Source organism: Periophthalmus magnuspinnatus, chromosome 10, assembly GCF_009829125.3.
Source record: "Periophthalmus magnuspinnatus isolate fPerMag1 chromosome 10, fPerMag1.2.pri, whole genome shotgun sequence".
Classification (NCBI taxonomy): domain Eukaryota; kingdom Metazoa; phylum Chordata; class Actinopteri; order Gobiiformes; family Gobiidae; genus Periophthalmus; species Periophthalmus magnuspinnatus.
Window position 1 is genome coordinate 16,073,844 of NC_047135.1, and position 22,286 is coordinate 16,096,129.

The 22,286-nt window shown below is 42.6% G+C and overlaps 1 protein-coding gene across 1 annotated transcript in view; it reads right to left on the minus strand.

Annotated features, from left to right (window-relative positions):
- The window catches only part of pik3c2b (phosphatidylinositol-4-phosphate 3-kinase, catalytic subunit type 2 beta), a 56,657-nt gene that overhangs the window by 12,122 nt on the left and 22,249 nt on the right, over window positions 1–22,286 (minus strand). Inside the window, exons 15-22 of the mRNA XM_033973683.2 lie at window positions 21,237–21,401; window positions 20,995–21,103; window positions 13,308–13,450; window positions 9,622–9,810; window positions 8,900–8,993; window positions 3,672–3,766; window positions 3,128–3,308; window positions 1,383–1,583 (exon numbers count right to left, since the gene is read on the minus strand). Coding sequence (XP_033829574.1) covers window positions 1,383–1,583; window positions 3,128–3,308; window positions 3,672–3,766; window positions 8,900–8,993; window positions 9,622–9,810; window positions 13,308–13,450; window positions 20,995–21,103; window positions 21,237–21,401 — 1,177 coding nt within the window. The remainder of the gene's footprint in view (window positions 1–1,382; window positions 1,584–3,127; window positions 3,309–3,671; window positions 3,767–8,899; window positions 8,994–9,621; window positions 9,811–13,307; window positions 13,451–20,994; window positions 21,104–21,236; window positions 21,402–22,286) is intronic.

The window sequence follows — 22,286 nt, forward strand, 5'->3', positions numbered from 1 at the left end:
TAGTCCAGTGTTTTCCTCTTAGCCATTCTCGGGTGTTTTTAGCTGTGTGTTTTGGGTCATTTTCCTGTTGCAAGACCCATGACCTGCAACTGGGACCAAGCTTTCTGACACTGGCCAGCACATTTCTCTCAAGAATTCCTTGATAGTCTTGAGATTTCATGGTACCCTGCAGATTCAAGACACCCTGTGCCAGATGCAGCAAAGCACACCCAGAACATAACAAAGCCTCCTCCATGTTTCACAGTAGGGACAGTGTTCTTTACTTGATATTCTTTATTTTTCCATCTGTGAACATAGAGCTGATGTGCCTTGGCAAAAAGTTCAATTTTTTGTCTCATCTGTTCATAGGACATTCTCCCAGAAGCTTTGTGGCTTGTGAACATGTAGTTTGGCAAATTCCAATCTGGCTTTTTTATGATTTGTTTTCAACAATGGTGTCCTCCTTGGTCGTCTCCCATTAAGTCCACTTTGGCTCAAACAATGACGGATGGTGCGATCCGACACTTCCTTGAGCTTGAAGTTCACCTTTAATCTCCTTAGGAATTTTTCCTGGCTCTTTTGTTACCATTCGTATTATCTGTCTCTTTGATTTGTCATCAATTTTCCTCCTGTGGCCACGTCCAGGGAGGTTGGCTACAGTCCTGTGGATCTTAAATTTCTAAATAATATGTGCAACTGTAGTCACAGGAACATCAAGCTGCTTGGAGATGGTCTTATAGCCTTTACCTTTAACATGCTTGTCTATAATTTTCTTTCTAATCTCCTGAGACAACTCTTTCCTTTGCTTCCTCTAGTCCATGTTGAGTATGGTATACACCATGTCACCAAACAGCACAGTGACAACCTGTAGCCTTATATATAGGCCCAGTGACTGATTACAAGATTGTAGACACATGTGATGCTAAGTAATGGATTAACATGTCCCTTTGGTCATATTATGTTCAGTGTTTTCTAGGGGTACCATAATTTTTGTCCAGGCCTGTTTCATGAGTTTATTTTTTTAAGTAATTCTGTTGAAGCATGGTTGAAAAGCAAAGTCTGACTTTCACTGGTTAAGTTTCATAGAATTTTTATTTATTATTACTTTTGTCAGATTCAAGTTATTTCTGTGACAAAAATGGGGCTCTCAAGCTGCAGTTTTCTCGGATGCCTTTAAAATGTGTGCAGCTGGGAAGTATAAGAAAATGACATCATTCGTTTAAGGCACCAAATATGGTCGCTGCACGTCTCCTCGCAGAGCGTGCGGCAGTGTGTCAGATGCCCTATCTTATGTGTGCGTATGTACGTGTCTTTAAAGGTAAGGTAACCTCATGGTTACCTTAAAGATGACCTTACTAGGCTCTCCGTTAGGGTTGTGTCAAATGCCCTCCCTGTGTGTGTACCTTAAAGATGACATTGATGGGCTCTCCATTGGGGTCATGGTTGGTGAAGCAGAGTTTCAGAGGGACAGCGTTGGAGTTGAAATATGAACAGGCCTTGATGTTTATTCCTGTAACGACGAGTGCGGGGCTCAAAGGGAGTCTACAGCTGCTGTTCACCGAGAAAAACTGCTCCATCTGCTCCAGGCTCTCCCTCAGCACCACCTAAAGACGAAAGGTTTAATATGAGATACCACCTAAAGAACATGCACAACTTGCTTACACCATCTGAGAACAACAACTAAAGTTTTAGTATGAGCTACACCATTTAAAGAACATCTTTACATCAGCAGACCCTCCCTCAGCACCACCTAAATATGAGAGTTTTAGTGTGTGGTAGGTTTATGTGAGCTACACCTCGTAAAGAACATGTTTACACAAGGCTCTCCCTCAGTACCACCTAGAGAAGAAAGGCTTATTATGAGCAACACCACCTAAAGAACAACCACAGACCATTTACACCACCAGCCTCTCCCTCAGCACCACCTAACAACAACCATAAGAGGTTTAGTATGAGCTACACCATCATCCATCATCATACAACATCCACAAGATATTTACACCACCTGAGAAGATACGCACCACATTTAATATGAAAACACACCACATTTAATATGAGCTACAGTCAGCAGTCACCGGTTGCTCTTATATTTTCTCTTTGCCAATCACAAACTGATCATATGATTAATAAAACAGCAGGTGTCATTAGTTGATAAGTCTTTTCTAAGCCCTGATGATTTCACAGCATTGGAATCACATGGGTTCAGAGCCTGCTCAGAACATGTACATTGGTTGATGCATAGTTTTCTTCAGCTGAGACTAGTTCATAGACTGTATAAATGGACGTAACTAACCCACAGCCGCTGTATTCCAAACAGGAAGTGAGCATGGGCGTGCATACGGCTCCATTGGCTAGCTCCAAATCACTTTCTACTTGCCCCCCCCCTCTCGGTAACTGTTGCTGTCAAGCTAACCATTCTGACATAAAAATGTTGGATTTAACCCGCTCTAGCAACATATGAACATAAATAAGAGACCAATGAGGTGCCTTCTTTCTCCGAGGTTGCTTCCACTAGCATTAGCAACAGGTTTGGGCAGGAAGGGACATCATCTTCAACAGCCTTGTTCTGGTTGCTACGATACTTACCTTGATGAGCTACATTTGGCTGGAGCCGAACGCTGTGGCGTCACACTCCCTTAGTCCATTTCTATTATGCAGTCTATACCCCAGTTGAACTGATTGGGCTGTTGGAGCTGTTGGGTTAAAGTTAGTTTCTCTGCTCAGTCTTTCCTGTGTGAACTGTAGTGGATACACCTCAGGACTTTGAATCTTAACATCTCTGATTCCAGTCCTGACTCAGGTACTCTGAAACTGTCACTGCGCAGTCGTTCTAGTTTGTATAGTGATAGTTATAGAAACACTTGTGGTGCCATGAGTTTGGGGACAGGACAAAACATTCCCATTATTATGATGCTTAAACATCATTACAAGTCCTCACCTCCCTGTGACAGGACTCATTTTTTTCTGTTGATAGGGTAAACACACACCCTCCCGTGTAGCTTAATGTGTCTCCTGTTTCTGTAATAAGTCACTACTGTCTCAGCCGCCTGTGTCTCAGCCGCCTGTGTCTCAGCCGCCTGTGTCTCAGCCGCCTGTGTCTCAGCCGCCTGTGTCTCAGCCGCCTGTGTCTCAGCCGCCTGTGTCTCACCTGTCTGCTGTTGGCAGGTGCATCCCTGACCCTGTGGGCAGCTCCTCTAAGCACAGAGACCATCCAGGACTGCCGGTCCAGTTCTTCTCTGGCTCCTCGTCCGACGCAACAAAGCAACGCCGCCAACACGCTCTGGCAACGTGACGAGAACTGACCATCGCTCAGGTTATCCTTCAGGAGCCTGAAACATAAAGTGTCAGATGCCCTCCCATACAACACAGAGAAAGCAGATACACATACACCTGTACAGCACAGAGTTAGATGTCAGGTGCACTCCCTGTGAGTCAGGTGTCCTCCTATGTGTCAGATGTCCTCCCAGTGCCTCAGATTGCCTAAGATGCCCTCCCTATGTGCCAGATGACCAGCCTGTGTATTAAATGCCCTCTTTGTGTGTCAGATGCCCTCCTGCGTGTTAGATGCCCTCCTGCGTGTCAGATGCCCTCCTGCGTGTCAGATGCCCTCCTGCGTGTCAGATGCCCTCCTGCGTGTCAGATGCCCTCCCCATGCCTCAAATTGCCTTAGATCCCCATGGTGTGGTACAAACCAGAAGAGGTGGTGGGCAATGCGCACGTCTCTAATGGCTCTCCTCAGAAGGAATCGAACCAGAGAATTGTCCAGGTAACACTCGTACTTCAGCGCCTAAAGGGTCAAAGTCCATGTGACAGTTTAGACTTATTTCATTACATTCTTGCATTCATTCATTTCATTCTTGCCTGGTTTCCTTTTTTATTTAGCTGAAATCCATAATTTTACATTACTGGTTGGACACGGGCAGCAGATGTGACATTTTTACATTTTTTATTATTTTTTATTTCCCTTCCCCTTTCCCATCTCAGTTCTGGTGTGGCTCATCCTTAGCCTTATGCAGTCATGTGATCTGGTATTAAATGTTCCGGTATCAATAATTAACAAGCAGGTGAGGTATTTTGGCAGTTTTTGAAGTAATCCCTTATAGATAAACTTAATGCAGTGCTGTTCTCTTCTAACAGACAGTGATGGCCAACCTACTTTTTCATAGAGCGTACAGTGATGAGTTTCAAATCCATCACCTGTAACAAAGCGAAGGGCGGAGTGAAATAGTGGATCCAATGGTTTCAAAGCAGAGGCTGAAGTCTGCATATACACCACATCCCCATAATCCAGTACGGATAGGAAGGTTGCTTGAACTATTTCTTTTCTGTAACTCATTGGGATACAATATTTGTTTCTGTAATAAAATGATCATTTAGATTTTAAGCTATTACATAATTCTGAGATATGTTTTTTAAAGGACAAGTTTTTATCAAGCCAAAACCCAAGATATTTATAAGTGTCGACTCTTTCAATGGATGTACCATTTAGTGTGTAAAGGTTTGTAGCTTGCATGTTACTGAAATGTTTTTTTAGAAAAAATATACTTAGTTTTACTTGCATTCAAAAACAGCTTAAGATTTATGAGGGAGTTTTGGATTTCATTAAAATCTTGCTGCAGTTTTAAAAGTGCCTGATCAGCAGAAGGAGCAGTTGCATACAAAACAGCATCATCTGCATATAAATGTATGTGGCTTTCTTTTAAATTGTGACCAATAGAATTAATAAAAATAGTAAAAAGTAGGGGGCCCAAAATTGAGCCTTGGGGCACTCCTTTACTTAGTTAAAAAATCTGATTTAAAACCATCGGCTACTACTGCCTGGGTTCTGTTTGAAAGATAATTTTGGAACCAGTTACATGTAGCATTGTCAAATCCAATCTGCTTCAGACGGTTCAGGAGGACTCCATGATCCACTGAATCGAAAGCTTTAGTTAAATCAATAAACAGAACTACACAATCTTGTTTATCATCAAGGGCTGAGAAAATGTCATTTAAAACTTTTGTGGTTGCTGTGACAGTACTATGCCCTTTTCTGAAACCCGACTGATAAGACTTCAAAATGGAGAAATTATTTAAATAACCTGTAACTTGATTTGAAACTAACTTTTCTAAAACTTTTGCAAGACAAGGTAATTTAGATATTGGCTGGAAATTATTTACATTTTTAGTTGTCCCACCTTTATGTAAAGGCAAAACATGTGCTGTTTTCCATAATTCCGGTATAATTGCCATTTGAATTGACAAATTAAAAATATGTAAAAGAGGTTGAATTAAATATGGGGCAGCTAATAAAAGAAGTTTTGGATCGAGATCGTCAGCTCCCGTGGACTTCTTTGGGTCTATGGAGCGCAGAGCATTTAAGACCTCCATGTAACTGAAAGGTCTTAAAGAAAAAATGTGGTTATCTGTCCGAGCTTCAGATTCAACATAATCAACATCAGAAGGACCATCATTGTTCAACATATCACATGCAGAGATAAAATGTCTATTGAAAGCATCACATATTTCCTCTTTAGAATTATAATACCGGAATCCAATAAAATATCACTTGGTAAGGTTCAGAGAGGGATCTGATTGTCCTCCAGAACTTAGTTGGATTTCCGTGGCTCTCTATCAATGCAGACATGAAGTAGGATGTTTTTGCCTTTCTAATTGCTGATAGACATTTATTTATCTTCTGACAAAAACATGCCCAATCCAACTCAGACCTAGTTGTGTGAGCGGTTTTCCAGGCAGCATTTCTTTCTCTAATTAATTGTGCTGTGTGTTTCTGAATTGAACCAGGGATTATTACAATTTTTCATTCAAATTTTTCTTTTAGGCACATGCCGGTCGACAATTTCATTAAATGTATTAATAAAAAAGTTCAAGGCCATATCAGGGTCAAGGAATGCTGATGTTAACCCAATCTCACTGTAATATAGGTCAGAGATGAAGGCCTGCTCATTGAAATGTTTATATGATCTTCTGACCTTTACACATGGATATGTCTTTTTCATTTTTGTATTTCGGATACATCCAATTGGACAATGGTCATTAAAATCAAATGGAAAAACATCATTTGCCTCATAATTATGGGTTTTGTTTGTTAAGATTACATTAATGAGCGTGCCTTTATTCAAATTTGTAGGGTCAGGTCTAGTTGGATTAGAAATTAATTGTGTAAGATTTAGGCCATTGCATAGGTCTTTCAAAGTTTCGGACTCTTTCTCCAGCCAGTTAATATTTATATCACCCATTATCAGGGCCTCATAATTTTCCAGTTTAGAAAGCATCATGAACAGATCATTAAGAGCATTTATAGGAGCTGAAGGGGCACAATAAATATTTTAATCAGGATCATTTGCGTAACTAACAGACAGAGAGATACTCAAAACATTTAGGCATTGTACAGGAGAATAGAAGATCCACAGACAGGTGATCTTTGACATAAATGGCAACGCCACTTCCTTTAGATTGCCTGTCACAGCGAAAAACTTTATAGTGTTCAATATTGATTTCCTTATCACTTATTTTATTTGATAACCAAGTTTCAGAAAATATAAATATATCTGGATCTGTTTGATCTGCCCAGACTTTAATGAATGTGCGTAGTATTATGTCTAAATTAGATTTCATGTGAATAATTCCCAGTCCCTTCCTTGTTTTGAAGTTTTGCATATCAAATATGCCTAACTTATTAGGGATAATAGCTTTATTTGTGTTTGATTGGGATTGATTTGACGCCTGAGAATTAGGTTTGTCATTATTAGTAATATTGATGTCAACCAAGTTACACGACCTCCAATAATTTCTTTCATTTCTACGAGATATTCTACGTGAAATATACACATTAATGTGTTTTAATGCGGAATCTAAACAGGGGGGTGCTGGTTTTGTCAAAGAGTCACCTGAGACGCTCTTTACCCTATGCGCAAGTAGTCATTCAGTAGGTCTGATAGGTGCAGACTCCAGCGTTAGTTTGATATTGTCACTCAGCAGTTTTTTTCCCAGTTCTATTTAAATGAATTCCATCGCGGGTAAAGAGATTATTCCTCTTCCAAAATCCACAAAAATTATCCACAAAAGGAATTCCAAGAGCACTGCAATAGCCCTTCAGCCAGACGTGAAGTTGGCGGATCCGACTAAACTTCATGTCACTGAAACTAGGAGATGGAATTGGACCTGATATTACGCATTGTTTTCCCAACTTCAGCACCGTGTCTATAAGCGATTTGAAATCATTTTCCAACACCTCAGACTGTTGTAATTTAATGTCATTGGAGCCAATGTGCACTATCACTGTGGATGTGTCCGCACGATTGGACAGTGTGTCTGTGAGTACGGTGTTTATATGTGATACCTGAGCTCCAGGGTGGCACTCGGTTTCAGCTCGTGGGATGGCAACATCACGTATCATAGACGAACCGATGAGGAGCCGTGGGCAGGTCTTATCCCGTGAAGGACGCCGCTCCCTTACCAGCCGAGCCCGAGCTGATTGATGATTTTGTCTTAATGCTGTGGGAGCCGCTGTGACATCCCGCGAAGATCGAAAAGTAGCTGGCAGCTCTTGACTGTGACTTGATAAACATGGAAACTCATCCAGGTCAAGAATATTAAATCTGTTTGATAGCTCCAAAGGCTGCTTCTGGTTTGTATTTGCATACAGAAGTGAGCACTTTTGTTTACTATTCTTAACAAGAGACCAGCTGTGTGAGGGAGTAGAAGAAGTTGGACCTTTTAGCTCAGCTGCACCAAGACAGCCGCAGATGTCATGCCGAACACTGGCAGAGGTTGGCTCCCTGCACCCCTCATCAGCAGGAGCGGAGTTTACACTGGGAACAGCAATGGTCGCATCGAGTTTATTTATGGGGACGGAGATGGACTTGGATTTTCCCACTGTCACCACCGAGTCAAGGAGTTGATCACGAGAATGACTCTGTGTTTTGAGTCAGTAACATAAAGGTAATTCCATAACTGTTAACAACCATATTGTAAAGGGCCAAAACTGTCCTAAATTACTCAATAGTTATGTTTAGACTAAACCTTCATTTAACGTAATAAAAGGTGCTGTCATCTATTTTTAAACTGTCAGAAAAATGCATTCCTTGTGCATAAAATGGCTCTGCATTTTAGAGTTTTCTGTGTTGATGACGTAAGTAGATGGATTCTGTTTTCAGCGCTACTTCCTATATTTTTGTACCCCCCTGATACATATTTTTGGAACAACTGATTGAACCATTTGATACTCAAAAAATAAAATATCATGAAATTTACTTAAATATCAAATAAAAAATAAATAAACATCAAATTAATAAATTTTAATTAAATTAATATCTAAATAATACATTAAAATGAAATAAATATCAAATTAAAACAAGCAATTTAGCAATTTGGTACGCCACCCTATATGATGCCAACAGTGCTTGCTGATTTAAGTGACATTCACAAAGCGGGATGATTGTTGGCAATATTTGGCATGTTTACGCTGAAAAAACTCCAGCGTCTTATCAGCGCGACTGAGGTGTAATGAGGTGGTGCCTTATCTTATTTGGCTTCATACTGTCCGCTGCCACAGCAAACACCGGTCTGTCCGCGTGTCCCACCGGAGTCACGGTGAAGCCAAGTGCTAAATACTCTTCATCAGACTTCCTCGTCTTATTTTTCGGGTGACTTTCGTGCATCTCATTACCTCCGTCTATCTCTGCCTTTCTTTTCATCCCTGTTAAAATGTTTTCCATAGTGACTCTTTAGCAAAAGTGTTTCTTGTTCACTGCCCTGTGTCACGATCTGTTCGCTCTCTCCTGTTCTTTGCTGTGTGCGCGCTGCATACGCGCTGTCTACAGTATCTACAGTGTCATACGCGGAGAACCACTGCTCTACACTAACATGTGTATGTGTGTGGAGGTGTGTTGCTCAAAGGCTGGGCAGCTATTCTCACCTGGACCAGTTGTGGGAGGAAGTCCAACAGTTCAGCGTCTGAGATGGAGTCCATCCATTGCACTGCAGTCCGCCTCAGTTCCTGGTCTGGGAACCTGAAGATACACACATACATGAAGACATACAAATACACACAGGCATGCACACGCAAATACACGCACACACACACACACACACACACACACACACACACACACACACAAATACACGCACAAATGCACACAGGTCTGAGATCATGCTCTAAACCAAGGCCGTTTCAAAATACGTATGAGAGATTTTGATAATTCTCTAATTCTGATTTCATCTGGGGGGATAAAAAGTTTTAAACCAATCAAGAAACAGTTTGTGACGAGAAGTTGAAAAATATGTTTAAAATAAAACTCTCTATGTCCTGTCATTTTCGAGAGTTCCATACGGATCACTCTAAGGAGGATTCAATCCAAAAGTTTGGCACAATTTATACAAGAAACATCCGACAACTGCCTCGTCCAATAGAAATTTATTAATCAAAACACCTCAATTCTTTACATGTGGTAAAGGACTGAGGTGTTGTGTATCCAATCTCAAAGATCCCAAAAAATCTGGAGAAGCCGATACTCGGATACCTGCTGCATGTAACAGTGTTTCTTCCTACAGACTTAAGTAATCAAATAATGTAATAAAATATAAATAAAATATATCTGCTTGTGCAAGTGAGTGACAGGTGACAGGTGGTGCCATTACTGTGCATGCAGCAGTCCCAGAGCGTCCAGAGGCCCCAGACATGCCCACTGCCTCAGGAGCCCATAGATCTCAGGCAGGCACGCCCATTGCCAGCAGGGAGCACTGCTCAGGAACAAAGGCAAGGCGGAGCAGTGAGACTGACAGAAGGAGCGTTTCTCCCAGAGCAGGCGCTTATCCTCCGTCGTTAACCTAAGACAAAAACAATAATAAAAATAATAAAAATAATAAAAATAATACAATAATACAATGAATGAATGAATGAATGAATGAATGAATGAATGAATGAATGAATGAATGAATGAATGAATGAATGAATGAATGAATGAATGAATGAATGAATGAATGAATGAATGAATGAATGAATGAATGAATGAATGAATGAATGAATGAATGAATGAATGAATGAATGAATGAATGAATGAATGAATGAATGAATGAATGAATGAATGAATGAATGAATGAATATCAAGTAACATGCACAAACATCAGAGCAGACGCTTATACACACATATAACACATATGTACGATTAGAACACCACACTGGATGGTTGGCCCTCTCATTTCAATGACACTTGTACGGAGGTTTTGAGTGCTGTTGCTCTATTAAGACTAAAGCACACAAAGCCCATGGCACAGCCTTGGCTTAGTGAGAACATGCATGCGGTCAGGTGCACACGTAGACACGCTGAAAGGAAATGAAAAAAACAAAACGAAAAAAACTCTACAGATTTCTTGTCTTGTTGAATATTAGAGGTTAGTTAAAGGTGCCAAGTGTAGTCTCTTGTAAAACCATGTAATGCAAATATGCCCTCATCTACACTCTGTGAAAACGTTTTTAGGGATAAAGTCTCTGCTTTGGAACTGCCACTGCCTTCTGCCCAACAGTTTGTTATTCAATCTTTGAGTGTTTTGAGCCAGTGTCTCTCTTAGACTTGAAAAAATTGGTTCAACAGTTAAAGCCTTCCTTTTGTCCACTAGATATTATTCCAAGTCGTCTCTTCAAGGATGTTTTTGGACCTTATATTGCTATCAAATAACCTAATGTTGACCAAAATATTCTTTCTAACTTTTATATCTAAGGTTTTAGAGACTGCATTCTTACCTTAATCAACCAAAAATTACAGTCTGGTTTTAAATCCCAACACAGTACCCAAACAGCGCTTTTAAAAGTTTTAATGACCTGCTTTTAACTGATGACTCTCCGAAATCTGTAGCTCTTGTGCTTTTAGACTTATCAGCTGCCTACGACATGGTGGAGCACAGCATCCTTGTGTCCCACCCGGAGACATATGTGTACATTAAGCGTACAGCACTGTGTTGGTTTCATTCCTATTTGTCAGGCATGATTTTTTTGTGAACCTAGGACAGTACTCCTCCTGTGGGTGTCCCTTAGAGTATAGTGTGCCCCAAGGTTCTCCATTAGCCCTGCCCTCGTCATCCTGTACATACTTCCCCTGGGTGATGTTTTTAGAAAGCGCAATATCGCATGTCATTGTTTTGCAGATGACATCCAAATATATCTCCCAGTGATCGCCAGTGACTGCCAGACTACATTCAAAGCTCTGTAGGACTGTTTCAGGGATGTGCAAACTTGACTGAGCACAAATTTCCTGAACTTAAACTAAAATTAAACTGAAATTGATATTTGGCCAAACTAACCCACTTCTATGGCATGACAGTGTGATTGGCTCTCTGTCCTCTTATTGTCACTCTGCAGTGAGAAATCTTGGAGTTTTCAAACAAGCACATTAGTCATGAAGTCCAGCTTCTTTCAGTTGAGGCTCCTTGCTAAAGTTAAGTAACCCGCTGTGGATCCCCATTTCATATCAGGTGCAATTCAAAATGTTATTGTGTTTAAATGTCTGCCCTCTATGTGTCCTCTATATTAGAGGGAGTTACTGAAGCCCTATACTCCACTGATATACTCCACTGAGAGCCCAGAGGTCAGTTGACCAGCTCCTGCTGGCTTTGCCCAGGGCCAGGCTCAAAACTGGTTCCAGTTCTAGCAAGACAGGATAGCTTGGTGGTTTATTGTTGTTTTCCTATGTGTCGTGTTGACTTTTGTATGAAAGTCTATTTACAGGCAATTGTTAAGATATATTAATTAGATGTGTTCTATTGTACTCAGTGGTTATAAACATTTTTCAACGTATTTCAGGCATCATGTTACTTAAAGAGGCATCCTTGAATGAACTCCCTAAGAAATGGCTACTCCTCGAGAGAGGAAGGAAATTACAGAACAAAGTATGGAAGAGATCCATCACATTTGTCAATTCGCGCATGGCACAAAAAATGTATGTAGAGTTAGATGAATGTTAAAGATATTGTGTATTGAACAAAGATATGGGACATTAATGAACTAAAGCAAAAGATAACTGACAACCATTGATGAGGCTATGCTACAGCAAACATGTCAAAAAAAATTTGGAAACCACTGGGTACAACAGAAAAATTCTGCTTAATAAACTGTATCAATTTCCTTTCTAATATTTTTTTATTGTAAAGAGACTTTGCGCACAGACACACCTTATAGTTAAACGTACATATTCAATTCAATTTCATTTATATAGTACATTTAAAATATAACTGGCAGAAGGAGTGCTTCTCCCAGTATATAATAATATCTAGTAGTAGTATTTCTTTGTTAAAATGGCCCATATTATGCCATTGTCTGATCTATGCTATAATACTGTTTCCTCATCACAAACATACTTCGAGTTGTGTTTTGTTTTATTCACACAGGTTTAAAGACACAAACCTTGTAAATTTAAGGCTGAGTTCTTCTCTCAAACTGAAAATATGCTGTCCACCTTGTGATGTCGTGGTAATGCAGGAAGTACTCCACTGTGTTTTTAAACTCCACACAACTTCACTATAATCCCCAATCTCTACTGGAATTCCCAATCCCTACTGAACAAAAGGTAAAAAAAACAACCACTACATGATATCACACAGTGGAGGCTGAAACCTCACAATATAAGACATTTAATGTTCTACCGTGGTGGTGGTGGTTTCCCGGAGCAGCCAGTCCCTTACATCCTGTGTGAATCCAAAAGGGTCTGTAAAACACCTCCGCCCTAACTTGGGATGGTCCAACCACAGCCACTAATTTATCTTACGTGTCTCTCAAATGCAGAAGACATCTCCTCTCCAAAACTCTAACATTTACACTAAATATCACTTGTTTTGCTTCAGAAATTCTGCTGAAATCTACTGTTTCTCAGTCCTCTGGGTTAGTTTTTTTCCGTTTTTTAAACGTAAGCCGCCATGTTTATTTTGTGGCGCATGCGTCTCTCTGCCTTTCAAAAGTGTGTCGTTCTGGCAGGACAGGTAAAGTATCAGCAGCAGTACTAGCAGTAACAGTAGTAGGGGCGACAGTAGCTCAGTGGTTAGAGTGTTGGTCCCCCAACCTGAAGGTCGGAGGATCGAGTCCCTCTCGGACCAAGTTCTGTCGTTGTTACCTTAGGTAAGACACTTCACCCACATTGCCTAGTATGAAAGTGGTGCACGCGCGGCGCAGCCTTGCTTCCGTCAGTCTGCCCCAGGGCAGCTGTGGCTACAATAGTAGCTTACCATCACCAAGTGTGGAAATGAATGAATAATGACTATAGTGTAGCGCTTTGAGAGGCTTTGAAAAAGCGCATTATTAGTGGTAATGGTAGTGGTAGTAGTAGTAGTATTCTTACCAGAAAGCAGCCTTCTTGTGGAGTACATCTTGTAGTTGGATCTGTGTGACTGAGTCCAGGCGGTTAAAGTCGTACTGAGGACAGAACTCTGCAGGAGGAGGAGTTGAGAAGTGCACCTCGAACGCAGATGTTGGGAAGTCCACCTTAAACAAAAGAATCCACCTTAAAACTCACAGCTTTAGATTTGTGTTAATCCTGTTGATGATGTGAAGCCTGGCGCAAACAGTCACTGCCCTTTACGTCTGTTAACGATGTGATTTATTGATACTTTGCAGCTGATGTGAGGCCAACTGTAGGCTCTGCTTTGTCTGAAGCTCTGTTACTCAAGTTAGACTTTAATCTGAGCTTTGTTTTAACAAAATCTGACCAGAACTGACATTAGTTGGAACTACAATAGGTGGGATGATAACATTTCAGTTATAAGCTAGCTAGCATTAGCCAACAGTTTTTTCAGTTAGTCACAATCACCTTTTTGTTGAAAATCACCTAAACAGGACCATAAACACTCGTACTGACCACAGGCTCCTAAAAATGTGCTTTTAAATCCATTTGGTATTTTTTCTCGAGTTTTTACACAATCTTATACTTTTTTCTGCGTTTGCTAATGAATTGTGTAACCATGGTAGCTGCTAAACATTCCACAAAATACATATAGAACACCCCCATCGTGATGTCACTGCAAAGTATCAATATGAATGCTCCCATGACTCTAATGGGGGTTTCTCACAAACTCTGATGCAAAACACAGCACGGACTGAAACGCTGGTGCTTTTGTAACCTTTCATTTATTTGATGTATGTTATTTTATGTATTAACATTAATTTGGGGACATTAGTATTTTGTTTATTGCCTTGTATTTATTTGATTAATAATTCATATTTATTTATTATTTTATGTTGGGTAAGGTACATTTACTTAATAATAATTTTGGTTCCTATTGTTTTGTTTCGGTACAGCTCATTTTGGGGAGCGCACCAAGGAACGCGCATTAGGGCGCGCACATGTTAAGTTGGGAAGAATTGAGAGTTGCTGAATAAAAACGGTTGAGCGGTGCACTGTCCTGCCGTGTTGGTTTTTGGGTAGCAAGGGAAACAGCAAGAAGAAGATAACACATAATATATCTAACTGTAACCCGACATATCCACAGCCTCCAGAGACTGGTGAAATCAAAATATAAGGGTTACAGACTGGTGGCAGCGGTGTTTTTCTTGCTAGTTTTTGTCTATGCTACTTAGCCAAGGCAGTCAGCTAGCATCGGCGGTGGATAACTTGTCCGGGAGATACGATATTGCTGTCTACGGATACTTTCGTGCAGACCCAGAGTTTCCACTTGTTCGTTTTAGCTGGACAGTGTTTGCAATATGTCGCAACAGCAACCGCAGCCGGACAACGATGTTGAGGACAACGGCGCACGTGCTCACAGCGATGCTGATGTGCCCGGCGTGGCTCCGCAGCAGCAGTCGTTCATTATCGAGTGGATTTGCCGCCATGTTTCCACGGCGATGGTAAGGACAAAGAAAGTTTTGCTCTATGGAAAACCAGACTGGAACTTGCAGTTAAAGCCTGCGCGGATGGACAACAGCTCGATATAGCTACTATACTTCCCACTCGCCTTAGTGGAGATGCGTTAGCATACTGGCTGTCTTTGCCACCAGCAGTGCAACTGGATTATGACCAATGTACAGCCAAGCTCAATGACGTTTTTGGCAGGAAAGAATTTTTGCTGCATTTTCAAACTTTTGTTAATGCAAGACAGCGTCTGCCTAAAGAACCATTAGAAGTCTATGCTGCTGAAATCACAAGGTTAGTGCTGGAAGCTTTTCCAAACTACGGAGAGCCAGCTATTGCCATGGAACGCTTCAGAAGATTTGTTGCCGGATTAGACCCCATTCTTCAATCAAAATGTCACGAGCATGGTGCAGCTACATTGGAACACGCGCTGGCAGTTGCATGTAAATGGGAACGTGCACAAGAGGCTTTGAGGCTACTTCCTCCTCCACTTCCACTGACTAACACATCCTATACCTCAACACCTGCGTCCAGAGACGAGCCGCTTTCTGCCATGGTCTCTACCAAACATGAAAAGAACCAGGTAGATTGCTCTGATGAACTGCTTGATGCCATTAAGCAACTTTCCAGAGATGTTCGCTCTCTGAAGCTACAAGGACATGATGTGAGCCATGCCAGACATAGTCATGCTCCCCACAGTGATTTTTCCAGACGTGACTCCCGAGGTGACCGCGGCAGGGAGAGATATCAACGCACCCCATCTGTGTCTCCCGTCCGAGATGCTCGCACAACTACACCCACATATCACCGGTCCAGCAGGTCCTACAGCGACTACAGCTTTTCCAGGCGCTCACCGGACCACCACGATCGTCGGCTGTCACCGGACCGTTGTGATCGTCGGCAGTCTGCGGGACCTTCTTCACCTTCTCCTCACCGGGACCATCACTCCAGCTACGAGAGGCACTCCAGACCCCGCAGCCCAGACAGATGGCGTCCTCATTACCATGGTGACAGGTCCTTCCCTTACCATGACTATGACCGTAACTCTACTTATGATGAAGGTAGACCCAGATCCCCCTCAGCACGCTCAGGCAGGGGTAGACAGAGACAATATGCTAGAGACCATCATGTGACCTTTAGTGACGACTACTACAGTCAGGGAAACGAGTGGCAGTAGACACTGAGGGCCAAGTGTCTGCTCCTAGTGACGAGGCCCACACTAGATCAATTCAACAACCCAAACATAAGACATTCACCCGAAATGTACTGGCCATTATTGAAAATGTTGCTTCTAAAGTATTCATAGATTCTGGCTCAGACATCTCACTGATTAGTGAAGCGTTTAGAATGTCCATTCCCTCTCTGAGAACAAAACCATTACAGCGACCTCAAGTTGTCCCTAGGGCTGTGACTGGTGACTACCTAGACAATCTTGGCACCCTCGCAGTGAACCTGAGGTTGGGCAGTGAAATGTTCACACACACTGTCCAGGTAGTCAGGAATGTTACACAACCTGTCATACTAGGCTGGGACTTTCTTTTTGCACATTTTGCTGTTCTAGATTTGAAAGAAGGCATCCTCAAATTGGGTAATCGTGCCAAGGTTCCACTTTTGTCTACTATGGAGACAGCCCCTTTGAGTTGCAGTGCCATTACTGTGACACCACTCCTTGTGCCTGCAATGTCACAAATGACTGTTCTAGCTAAAGTTCAACCCACTATTGGTGTGCCTGACTTGGACGCCGAATATATAGGGGTCATTGAACCAGGACCACCCAGCTCCCAGGGATTACTATCTGCACGTACCGTCACTCCGGTCCAGGCAGGGTTGACTTATGTTAGGGTCATGAATCCAACTACCTCTGACTTACAAGTGCCCAGTGATACTAAACTAGGTGATTTTTATCCCTTAGGCCAAGACAGTGACCACGACTACTGCATAGTTGAGACAAAGGTAGACGCAGTCACTACCCAGATTGAGTCCACTAAGCAGTTAATGCCAGATGTTAACCTGGATACCTCCGCTTTGACTGCTGACCAGAAACAAAAGCTTCAGGCTTTACTCTTATCTTACTGTGACGTGTTTAGTACTCATGATCAAGACTATGGCCGTACTGACTTGGTTAGGCATAGCATCAGGACTGGTGACACCCCTCCCATTAAGCAGCGAGCATACCGGGCCTCTCCAAACATCCGAGCAGAGATAGACAGGCAGGTCCAGCAGCTCCTCGAACAGGACATCATTGAGGAGAGTTACAGCCCCTGGTCCTCCCCAGTTGTTTTAGTGCGGAAAAAGGACGGCACCTATAGGTTTTGTATAGACTACCGTAAACTTAATGCTGCCACCATCAAGGACTCTTACCCCTTGCCACGCCCAGCAGAGGCGCTTGACAGCTTGTCAGGCTCCTGTTGGTTCAGCACAATGGACCTATCCAGTGGATATTGGCAAGTCGAACTTGAGTCACAAGACAGGGAGAAAACAGCATTCAACAGTGGTAGTGGTCTCTACCAGTTTAAGGTTATGCCAATGGGACTGACAAATGCTCCCCCTACATTCCAAAGACTGATGGAACTAGTCCTTCACGGCTTGCATTGGAAAGAGTGCTTAATCTATTTAGATGATGTACTAGTCTTTAGCCGTACTTTCAGTGACCACGTTAAGAGCCTAGGTGAAGTTTTTGACCGCTTTAGGAAAGCTGGCCTTAAACTAAAAACGAGGAAATGTCACTTGGCTCAGACAGAAGTGACGTTTCTGGGACATGTTGTCTCCAGCCGTGGACTGCAACCAGACGAGAAGAACCTGGAAAAGGTACGCAAGTGGCCCTTGCCCAGGACGGCCACAGAAGTGAGGGCTTTTGTTGGACTATGCTCCTATTACCGTAGGTTTGTTAAGAACTTCTCTGTCATTGCTGCCCCTCTGCATTCACTAACTCACAAAGGTGCTATTTTTAAATGGACAGTTGAGTGTGAGGATGCATTTCAGTCACTTAAGCATGCTCTTACTAACCCTCCGGTCGTGGCACATCCTGTGTTTTCCCAGCCTTTCCTGCTATACACTGATGCATCACTAGAGGGCATTGGGTCAGTGTTAGCCCAGAGACAGGACAATAAAGAACATGTTATTGCCTATGCAAGCCACACTTTAACCCCCTCAGAAAAGAAATGGTCCACTTTTGATCGTGAACTGTTTGCAGTTGTTTGGTCTGTGAGACATTTTAAACACTTTCTTTCAGGCAGCTCCTTTGTTGTGATCACAGACCATAAGCCACTGCTGTGCCTAAAGAAAAGTGCAGTTGACAATGATCCTACTGGCTGACGCAGCAGGTGGATCCTTGAGCTGGACGTCTATGACTATTCTATCATGCACCGGGAAGGTAAACGGCACGCCAATGCAGATGCCTTGTCCAGGCGCCCCAGCACTGAAAGACTTAACCATGTAGTGCAGTGTGTTACTGTAGATGTCACTGACACAAATGCTACTGTGGACACAGACACTAGTGACAATCATAATTCGGACTTTAGCAACACACTGTCTATTGACTCAGAACAGTTGAAACAACAGCAACAAAATGATGAATGTCTTAGTACAGTGATTTCATGGGTAAAAGACAGTGCATGTAGGCCCCCTATTGGTAAACTGAGGTACTCCTCCCCTTCGTTGAGGAAACTGTGGCATGAGTTTCCCAACCTTACGATTAGAAAGGGGATTCTCTGTAGGAAGTCTAAACAGAGTTCTCACTCACCTGTAAACTTCCAAGTGGTTTTACCAAACACACTCCTTCCTATAGCCTTAGCTGCTTTACATGGTAATCAGCTAAGTGGACATTTGAATGCAGAACGCACCCTTCAAAGAGCTAGACGTATCTGCTATTGGCCTTACATGGCTCGTGATGTGCACACTTTTTGTTCCGAGTGCCTCCCTTGTCAAAAACGAGGTTCTCCGGTACCGCATGAACGTGCCCCACTTCAATGTATTGAAGCTGACAGACCTTTTCAAAAAGTAGCTGCTGATATCACTGAGTTACCCATTACCTCTCAAGGAAATAGGTATGCACTGGTTATTACTGACTATTTCACACGCTATGCCAATCTGTTTCCATTGAAAGACCAACGTGCTATTACAGTTGCAAAATGCATTTTTGAGGACTATGTTAGACAACATGGGTTGCCTGAGTCGATTCATACAGACCAGGGTAGACAATTTGAATCAGACCTTGTGAAACACTTGTGTAAGTTACTGGGGATTACTAAAACACGCACTACCCCATACCATGCACAGTCAGACGGTATGGTGGAAAGACTGAACAGGACTCTGAAAGACCAACTAGCTAAGTACATAGCGCACACTGGTGGTGAATGGGATCAGTTTCTCCCACAAGTTGAACTTGCTTACAACTCCAGTGTACATTCTACAGGGTTTTCCCCATTCTTCCTCGTACACGGCAGGGAACCAAACTTGCCACTGGATGTTATATTGAACTGTAGTCCCACTGTGACCTCACCTACACCAGGTACCCCTGCAGCTTATGCTTCTTACCTGTCCTCACGCTTGGCACATGCATTTGCCGATGCAGCTCACAACTCCACACTTAGTAAGTTGCGTCAGAAGTGTCATTATGACAAGAAAGTTGTGTTTCACCCACACGAGCCAGGAGATCTTGTGCTCATTGATTACCCCGCTAACAGAATGAATAAACTGGCTCCCAGATGGAAAGGGCCGTTTGTCATTGTGAAACGTGTGACGAAAGATGGACATTCAGGTGTGACCTATGAGATTACAGATCCTAGGAAAGCACGCTCACGGACATGGATTGTACACCACAACAGACTCAAAGCTTTCAAAGGAGCTTTGCCAGATATTCAGAATATGGAAAAGACATTTTCACCTGGACAGGACAATACGCCTTCACGGGCACCTCCCCTTACTGCTTTGTCAGGGGCTCTGCCTTTTCGTCCTCCTACTCCACCACATGTACCTAGATGGAGTAGGCAGCCTGGAACTGCACCTGCAGTAGAGACTACTCCTCAGAGTGCTCCGCCTTCACCCCAGGCAGTTGTTCCCTCTGCTTCCCCTCCTTCCTCCCCCGTTCCCCAGCCCTCTGTATCCCCTCCAGCCTCCCCCATTGCCCACCCTGTTGTTTCCCGCTCTGGTCGCAGGATTTGTGTGCCACATAGGTACAGGGACTTTATCACTTGAAGGGTTGTTTTTTTTTGTATACTATCATTGTTATCTGTTTCTCTTTTATCCATGGTTCTGCAATGGTCATATGCCTTTGTTGTTTATATTCTTCCTGTTGGCTGATGTAGGCCACATTCAGGGTATGTTCTATGTTAATTGTGAGTTGTGTGTTCGATTTGAAATGGGGACATTTCATTTGGTAGCAGGGGAAGACTGTAACCTTTCATTTATTTGATGTATGTTATTTTATGTATTAACATTAATTTGGGGACATTAGTATTTTGTTTATTGTCTTGTATTTATTTTATTAATAATTCATATTTATTTATTATTTTATGTTGGGTAAGGTACATTTACTTAATAATAATTTTGGTTCCTATTGTTTTGTTTCGGTACAGCTCATTTTGGGGAGCGCACCAAGGAACGCGCATTAGGGCGCGCACATGTTAAGTTGGGAAGAATTGAGAGTTGCTGAATAAAAACGGTTGAGCGGTGCACTGTCCTGCCGTGTTGGTTTTTGGGTAGCAAGGGAAACAGCAAGAAGAAGATAACACATAATATATCTAACTGTAACCCGACATATCCACAGCCTCCAGAGACTGGTGAAATCAAAATATAAGGGTTACACTTTTAAATGTTTGTTTTTGAGGAGGAGCAGCAGCTACAGTGAAAGTATTAACTTTACCTGTAGGATAACACTGTAGACTTTGTGAGCTGGTAGTTATTTGGATATTTATCTGTGGCAGGGCTTGTTTACCTCAGAGATGTGGACTTACTTGTAATATAACACCATTTGGCTGGTTGAGTTGTGTTTGGTTTTACCTGTATTGAGCTGTGTTTGGTTTTACCTGTAGCCTTACATAGTTGATGAATAGTTACCCGTAGTATGACATGGTCAGGCTGGTTAGTAGCTAGTTAGATTGTTAGTTACCTATAGTATAGGCTTACCTGTAGTATGACAATGCCAGGTTGGTTTGTTACCTTTACTATATGGACTTACCTGTAGAATAACACTGTCTGGCTGGTTGAAGTTGGGGCAGCTGGAGCGGGCGCTGGGGCCAGAACTGGAGGGCCACAGACCAAGCAGCTTACGCCCACACGTCAGGACACTGGAGACACAGGGAATATTAGAAACCAGGTCCAAACCAGGTCCAAACCAGGTCCAAACCAGGTCCAAACCAGGTCCAAACCAGGTCCAAACCAGGTCCAAACCAGGTCTAAACAGTCTGGTATGGAACTCACTGTCTGAAGTTGAAGAGGGGCGTGCAGACTGAGCCCAGAGCCACACTGCGCTTCACTCTGCTCTTCTCCTCTGCTCCACCGGGGGGAGGCAAAGCACTAGCAAACAGGGTCACCGTCAGCACTGACTCACGCGGTAGCTGGTTTATCTGCACCGGGAAACAGACTCTGACGAAAAAGAGACCAGGTCAGAACCAGGACTGAAGCAGGTGCAGGGGGAGATCTAAGCCTGGCTGGCATATCCAGCCATCTGTGCCAGCGCCAAAGGAGGAGAGGGAGTTTTGAGCTGAACTGAAGTTTGTCCCTGCGCAGAACAGCTTACCATATATTATAACATGGGCTGCAGCCAAGCAGAAAATGGGGAAATGACATAATACCAACAATGCCTTATGAAAGCAGCAGTAATAACATAATATAATGATAAAACATTTATACAAACAAATATCCTGGCAATTCTATATAATGAGAAATAATTAGCTTACTGAAAAGTATAAACAACAATGGCTGTTTATCCGTCTGTCTTGACTGGACTCGATACAGAATATATTCTGAACAAGAACTAAACCACATATTCTAAACACTCCTTTAGGGCTATGGACACATTTGTTTATATATACCAGTAGACCAGTACAGTTGCTCACTCAGCCCAGCGGCTAAAATTCACCAGAATACAGGCTGTGGTTGTGCTATGGTCCCTGGCCACTCTGCTAAAAAACGTCTCAATTTCAGGACTGAACCGGGTCCGGGTCAGGACTGAACCATGACCAAACCAGGTCTGAACCAGGACCGAACCAGATCTGGACCAGGGCCGAACTAGGAGTGAGTGAGCCAGGTCTGGACCAGGTGTGACCCATTTTCATAGAAATGTGTTTAAATCTGGAAAAGTGCATATTGTGCTTTCTTATTGTGCATCAAATTTCTGGGTAGGTTGTTTTCCAAGGACACTGAGGTTAACCTGCATTTGACCCAACCTTCAGTCTCTGGGTTAAACCTGTCAGGAGCAGTGGCACCCATCTCCAGATCATGAGCTAGTCTTGGTCAGGACTAAACCCG